The 7585-nt window shown below is 44.6% G+C and overlaps 1 protein-coding gene across 1 annotated transcript; it reads left to right on the top strand.

The window, feature by feature from the left end:
- The first annotated feature begins 807 nt into the window (after positions 1-807).
- LOC139262639 (ferritin heavy chain B-like) lies at positions 808-3432 on the top strand. Its single transcript, XM_070877791.1, has 4 exons — positions 808-909; positions 2236-2382; positions 2799-2924; positions 3277-3432. Exons 1-4 carry the CDS (start codon positions 808-810, stop codon positions 3430-3432), a joined length of 531 nt encoding a protein of 176 aa, XP_070733892.1.
- Positions 3433-7585: the final 4153 nt, after the last annotated feature.

The raw sequence follows: 7585 nt of genomic DNA, 5'->3' as shown, positions 1-7585 counted from the left end.
TATGTTTGACACATTGATCACGAGCACTTTGAATTCATCTGATCCACTGTCGGTTGCTTTGCACACTCACTGATCTGTTTGGATGTTGCAGCAAATCCGCAAATACCTGCAAATGACCAACCCACAGAACCATCCAGAACTATTAAAAAGACAGTAACTCGCAAACAACAAAGGATTCAATAAAACTTTCAAGGTGGCCATTAACTGGTCCAGGCAGAGCACGGTCGATGGGGTGTTCTCTCCACCAGCCTGCCTCTCTTCCGTGGCTGTGTCTGTGCCCGGGAGCACGCGCTGTCTGCCGATATGCTGGAGGCTTTCCATGACCGGTGTGCACCAGAGGGACTGGAGTGCAGCGTGGATACAGGGAACTAAATTATAATTTGAAAAGTGCTTGTTAGTTTTGTCTTATTTGGAACTTATTGTTTATTCATCCCTATGAGGGGGGCACATGGTTTAATTTTTTCCCAATTGATTAGCCTAAAGAGTAGAGGATCCCTTTCAACCTGTGATTCTGGATATTTGAACTGTGTTTGAGGAAAGTTAGGACAATTGAGATCCTCATTGAGTTGTCAGCCAATGATGCTCATTCTTCAAAGATCTGACTGGCTCTGGGAGTGCATCCCCCTCCTCCCTTTAGTTGATTGGTGCTCTGAGAGGCTGTAACTTCTGATTGGGTAATGAGGACTGTCACTCATCATCTAACCTGCCACACCCTGGATTATCCAGCTGTATATTTAAGGGGTTTGAGGTTAGTTAAATCTCAGTTTGTTGCTTTAACAAATTTTAGATTTGTGACAAGAAATCAAGATGGCTTCTCAAGTGCGTCAGAATTATCAGCAGGACTGTGAGGATGCTGTTAACAAGCAGATCAACATGGAGCTCTATTCCTCCTATGTTTATCTCTCTGTGGTGAGTTTTGCATTTTAGATTAATTCACAATGGAGACTATAATGTGAATTTACTAAATTCTATGCTGTATCCAGTCCACTTATTGGTTCTAATTTTGGCCAGCCCATTTTTTTGGTGCACTGACCCTTTTATGCGCTGACTTTGTGCTGGAATAGGTGACAAAAAAACTAACTTGGTATCTTGATCCCACTGCCGTGTATCCCAGGTCCTGGCGCGGCATCCATGGTGGAGTTACAGTCCTGTGCTGAAAACACTGCTGATAGTTGTCGCATGCGCAGTGGAGTTTGCGTGCATGCTCCTCGCCCTCCCAGCGTGTCCTGTAAGCTATCAGCAGGACCCGATGGTTCTTTCTCTCCCTCTCACCGCCTCCCAGCCGTGGCCGAATGGTCGCCTATGTCTGAGTGCAGCCCAGGCTGGCAGAACCCTACCCAAGATGCTGCTGAGCCCACCATTCCCCTCCCTCCCGATACGTCTTTGCTGACTGCCCCTATCCCACGCAGAATGGCCTCCTGTACCGGCTGGCCCGATGCCTTCCCTGGCCCAAGGTAGGATTTACTTCAAATATTTAATTATTCAATTGTTTACCTGAATTCTTTATTTTTAGTTATTTTAACTTTTTTTTTATTTGTAATGTTAGGTGATTGGGTGCAGGTCCTTACTTACTTACCTGTGCCGATTTCTTAACTGCCCACAACGTTTTTCAGAGCTGGCCACATACGCTGACCTAAGTCGATTACGTTTAAATGTTAGTTGGCCAAAGTGGCATAAATGGCCAAAACTGGTGTAAGTGTCTTGGGGGGGGAAAAAAAATCGTACCTCACTAAGTTACTCCTGGGGGAAATCGGGTTATTTAATTTGTGTCAGAAAAACCAACTTGCTCCAAAAAAATTGATGCAAGTGATGGCCAAAAGTGGGCCCATTCTACGTATCCTGGGAACTTTTGAGCTTGAAGTTTGTGGAGAATATTCTGCACTCCATACATGGAATTCAGAATTTGTATTCTTACTCTAAATCACTGCATGGTCTTTCTCGACCTTTGCAATGAGGGGATGTAATCTTAAAATGAGTTGCACCATGTCGGAGGGAAGTCAGGAAGTAATCGTACTTGCAAGGATGGTGGAAATCTAGGATACTTTCATTTGCATTCACCCCATCCCCTGCCCCCGTCCACACGGAAAAATCAAAACTTTGATGCTGTGCTGTGGTTTTTCATTGGGTTAAAATTTCAGTAACTGTGAACCCTTGATAGAAAGCAAAATATTGAGGTTGAATTATGATGATGATTCTGCAATATAATACTGAAGTACTCTTCTGATCCCTCCATAGTCCTATTACTTTGACCGGGATGATGTTGCCCTGTGTCACTTTGCTGAGTTCTTCAAGGAGCAGTCACATGAGGAACGTGAGCATGCTGAGAAACTGATGCAATTCCAGAATCGGCGTGGAGGACGGATCATCTTGGCGGACATCAAGGTTGGATTTAATAAATGAGTGGCTTTCTGGATGGCTCCCCTTAGACTAAATGTTCCAAATACATTCTAAAGCAATTATTTTCAATTTACAGGACTCTGGCCATTTGGCCAAACTGGTCTTTGCCGGTGTTTATACTTCAGCGAGCCTTCTCCCACATTGCTTTATCTAACCCTATCAGCATATCGTTCTATTCCTTTCTCTCCATGCACCTGCCTTGCTTCCCCTTAAATACATCTATGCTTTTTACCTGATCAATATGATTCCAGTGTTTGTGTTAGGTTAATGGCAATTTTATATTCTAACCCATAGATTCATGTTAAAGTAGACTTTTGATTGAACCCCTAATTTTCTTCAATACTTTCTAATGTTTGTTTAATCTATCATAAGTGCAACGTTCGAATTTTTTTTCTTTCCAGAAACCAGAGCAGGAAGAGTGGAGCAATGGTCTGGAGGCAATGCAGAGAGCTCTGCAGATGGAGAAGAATGTCAACCAGAGTCTGCTGGATCTGCACAAACTCTCCACTGGGAGCACTGACCCTCATGTCAGTTCTTGAGCTTTCTGGTAAGTTGGAGGTTGTGGAACCTTGCTGTTTTAGGGCCGACTTTGAAGATCTCCATGCCTAATATCTTTATGCAGGTGTGTCTTTTTTTGTTTGGGAAGGGAAGGGGGAAGTTGGCCTACTGTGGACAGTGACTAGTAAATGTGTCTCAGTGATCACAGGATCTGAGCATCTATTGTGCAGTATGTTTAATCTAATGATGCAGTAATTCCATCAATCTCAATTGCACCACTTGACTATCCTTCAGTTCAATAGGATTAAAATCCAAATTCTCCAGGGAAAGCTGACATTCTGTGATATCTGCTGCTGGACATAACTAGTTTCCCTCTTTCAGTTGTGTGACTTCCTGGAGACTCACTACTTGGATGAACAAGTGAAGATGATCAAGAAGCTTGGCGATCACATCACCAACCTGAAGAGACTGGGAGCCCCTGAGAATGGCCTGGGAGAGTACCTGTTTGACAAGCACACCCTGGGGGAGTGTGACTAAACTGACTGCTGGGATCAAGCTTATTGTGTTTAGTGCTTGTATGTATAATAACTGGGACCCCTGATCTGTCTGGAATGATGGCTTGCGATGTTGGACAAAGATCTGTGAGACTGAGGCTCTATGTAAATAAACTGTTCAACATTGGACTGGGTTTTGTCTCCTTGTATGTTTGAGTGGTTATTTTTAATTTAACATAATGTGATTTACATCAGACAAGAATTACACGGAGTTGTGCAAAGTGTTATGAGATTCAGTTCTGTGAAATTTGGTTATTCTCTGGGGTTTATTGAGTTTTATAATAAGACGTGTGTTGCAAGATTTGAAATGTACGAGGGTGTGTTCAGACCATTAACAGCCACAGGCGATATTGTCTGAGAGTTTTAGGGAGTGTCTTAAATTGGTTGGAGTGGGAATGGCAGAGCGTCGGATCTAGATAGTGAATTAAAAATACCTATTCCCACTAGTGAACTGCCATTACATAACTGATAACTCCATACAACAAAATAAAAGTTGCTGTAACTTGTGTTAAACACTGGGAATGTTTCCCACTAAATTAGTGTCTCCATTTCAGATCAATGAAGGAAAAAGTCCTGGATTAGCATGTATTGGCCCTGGAATTAGCAGTTTGTAGTTAGTAACAGCTGAAGATCCTGTTCAGTTATTATTGCAGGTAGTTCAGAAACTGCACTCACCACTGCTGCGGTAGACTTTGTTAAGCTTTGTGGACAGAGCAGCAACTGCTGTACAGACCAGCAATGTCAGAGTGCATTGAACCCTGGGGACTACAATTGGGTGAGGAGGGAAAGCAACAGGTGCCATTGGTTCACTGTCACAGCTTCATTGGTTAGTGTGGATAGCTGAGTGTGGTGGTTGTGGGACAGATTCTCTTCTGCCTGCTCCCATCGTGATCAAATAAGTTGACAAAATACTCAATGCTCACATGAATAAGGTATGGAAGGACTGCCAGTGCAGCTTGACTCCATTTCCCAGAGTCATACTCTAGCCCCTTTCCCTCACTCGCAGATCCACGATGCATTTCATCTTGTCCTCGCCTTCCCTACCTGCAGCGTCCACATTCAATGAACCATCCTCTCCAGAGCAACCCTACTAGCAAATGCATCTTCCCTTTCTCTTCCCTTTCCCTCCCCTTTCAGCATTGTGAAGTGACCTCTCTGACTGTGACACTCTGGTCCTCAATCACCCCAAAGCCCCCTCCCTATCCCATGACATTCCAGTGAAAGTGCAGGAGATGCAACACCTGTCCTTTTACCTCCTCTTCCCACTGTTCAGAGCACCAAACACTCCTTCCAGTTGAAACAGTGAATTAATTGTACTCCTTGCATTTTATTATACTCTATTCGCTGCTCGCGATGCGGTCTCCTCTACAGAGGGGAGACCATATCCTCTTTTCTTCTTAGACAGTCCCTCGGAGTCGAGGATGACTTGCTTCCACACTCAAAATGCATTCTCTGGTGACTGAAGAGTTCAATGTGATATGTAAATTCTCTGCCGCAGGTGGGGCAGACGGTGGTGTGCAGGAACGGGAGGTTGGGGTGCTTGGGTTGCTGTGCGCTCCTTCCGCTCTCTCTGCTTGGCTTGAGCTTGCTCTCGGCGAAGATATTTGAGATGTTCAGCGCCCTCCCAGAATGTTTCCTCCACTTTGGGTGGTCTTGGGCCAGGGATTAGCAGGTGTCGATGGGGCTGTTACAATTTATCAAGGAGGCTTTGAGGGTGTTCTTGAAGCGTTTCCTCTGCCCAACTGGGGCTTACTTGCCATGTTGCAGCTCCAAGTGTTTTAGGAGTCTCGAGTCAGACATACGGATGATGTGGCCTGTCCAGCGGAGCTGATCAAATGTGGTCAATGCTTCGATGTTGGCATGAGTGAGGACACTGATGTTGGTGTACCTATATTGCCAATGCATTTGCACAATTTTGCGCATTCAACGGTGGTGGTACTTCTCCAGTGTTTTGAGATGCCTGCTGTACATAGTCCATGTGTCTGAGCCATATAGAAGGGCGGTTATTACCACTGCTCTGTAGACCATGAGCTTGGTGCTGGGTTTGAGGTCCTGATCTTGAAACACTCTCTTCCTCAGGCAACCGAAAGCTGCACTTAAGGCACATTGGACCTCGTCGTCAATGTCTGCCCTTGTTGAGAGTCGGCAGTGGGGAGACCAAATATAGATTGGGTGACCGCTTTGGAAAACACCTCTGTTCAGTCTGCAAACTTCCGGTCGCCTGTCACTTTAATTCTCCGCTCCCTTCCCACTCTGACCTCTCTGTCATCGGCCTCTTACACTGTTCCAACAAAGCTCAACATAATCTCCTCAGCTTTCTATTAGGCACGTTATAGCCTTCTGGACTCAGCATCGAGTTCACCAATTTCAGACCAAAACCTCTGTCCATATCTTTTTCAGCTGGTAGCTGTTGATGATCCTGCTGTACCCATTTACACCTCTTCTAGACCCATCTTTTGTTCCTTTACTTGTTCCATTACCATCTCCTTTTGCTTTGTACTTTCACACCTTTTGTCATTTAATCACTCCGGCCTTTCACCCTATCACAGACCTTCCTGTTTGTTCTTTCCTCCCCTCCCCCACCCCTTTCCCTGCCCCTTAAAATCTGTTACATCTCTAACTTTTTCCAGTTCCGACAAAATGTCATCGACCTGAAACGTTCACTCTTTTTCTCTCTCCATACATGCTGCCCGACCTGTTGAGTATTTCCTGCATTTTCTGTTTTTTTTCAGATTTCCAGCCCCCGCAGTATTTTGCTTTTGTTCCTTTTCTTCTTTTAAATAACTGAGCATATTTTCAGATCAATATCGTGTGACCTTGCATTAAACAAGAACTACTTCTGCTGAGAAATAGGTTGTGATCTTGACCAAACCTGATTTGCTTGGGCATGTGGCTGTTTTAGTCTCTTCCCCTCCAGAATACTGACTTTGGTTCAGTGGTGGCCTAAGATGGTCATAGCTACAAGTCTTATCTTAGCCTTTAACTGGTTTTAAAGTTGGGTGAACTGGAGAAAGAGATTTCAGTGTAATCTGGTCACGGTAAGACCTTGCCCCTCATGTTTGAACTGCTTTGCCAAGGGCGTGCTGTTACAGTACAGAGTCTGCACCTTCTGAATAGACAACCCCCAAGAATTACTGCTGATAGTCTTTCTAATTTGGGAACACCAAGAAAGTATTCGCTGGAACAGGTATCGATCCAGAGCACAAGGAACGCCGGACGAGCCCTCACTAAATATACTATCGTGTGGAAAGGAAAAATTGGGAACATAGTTGGGTATCTTAATGTAAACTGCTCATTTATACACTGGACATAACTACCAGCCTCTGTGAACTAGGCCAATTTTCATGGAGAATGAAAAGAGGAGATTCAGCCTTTTTTCAAGCTACATGTTAGGGGTACAATAGTGCAGTGGTTATGTTACTGGACTAGTAAACCAGAGGCCTGGACCAATAATGTGAGTTCAAATCCCACCATCATTTGGATTCAGTTTAAAATTGAAAACCATGGAGTTTTAGGATTGTGATAAAAATCCAACTGGCTCACTAATTTCCTTATAGGGAAGGAAACCTGCCGTCCTTACCCAGTCTGGCCTTATATGTGACTCTATTTGCACAATAAGGTGGTTGATTCTTCCCTGCCCTCTGAAGTGACCGAGCAAGTCATCTCTCAACCATTGAGCACCTGAACATGGTTCAAGAAGGAGTCTCACCAGCGCCTTCTCAGGGCAACTAAGGATGGGCAATAAATGTCGGCCTTGCCAGCTACATCCAAACTTGGGCATGTTCCAAACCCAGACGAAGCTCTAAGCAATGAGACCAAATCTCCAGTAGTTCCTCCTATAGTTACCTGGCTACTTTCTCCATCTCTTCAGCCTGTCTTCCCCTTGCTGTGCAGCACTTGGCTCAAGCTCCTGCTGTTTGTTTTAATCTTGTTTTATATTTCCCAGCCTCTCTCTGCGCTCAGCTCTTACACGTGGTCTAACACGGGAGATGAGTCTGGGAACACTGGAGGCAGATAACGTGGAGATTTCACAGATGATTGAGATAGATATTGGCGTAATGGGTAACGGAGAGGATCAGTCAGAGACTCAGTCGGTAGCATTCTCATCTCTGAGTCAGAAGGTTGTGGGTTCAAAT

This window comes from Pristiophorus japonicus, chromosome 4, assembly GCF_044704955.1.
Source record: "Pristiophorus japonicus isolate sPriJap1 chromosome 4, sPriJap1.hap1, whole genome shotgun sequence".
NCBI classification, from domain to species: domain Eukaryota; kingdom Metazoa; phylum Chordata; class Chondrichthyes; family Pristiophoridae; genus Pristiophorus; species Pristiophorus japonicus.
This window is presented reverse-complemented; position numbering and strand designations above follow the sequence as displayed.

What these genes read in the sequence shown, in the direction of transcription:
- LOC139262639 (XM_070877791.1), top strand. Translation starts at nt 808, where the DNA reads ATGGCTTCTCAAGTGCGTCAGAATTATCAGCAGGACTGTGAGGATGCT. An exon ending in CCTATGTTTATCTCTCTGTG is followed by an intron (nt 910 to 2,235) that starts GTGAGTTTTGCA and finishes ATCCCTCCATAG; the next exon opens with TCCTATTACTTTGACCGGGA. An exon ending in TCATCTTGGCGGACATCAAG is followed by an intron (nt 2,383 to 2,798) that starts GTTGGATTTAAT and finishes TTTTCTTTCCAG; the next exon opens with AAACCAGAGCAGGAAGAGTG.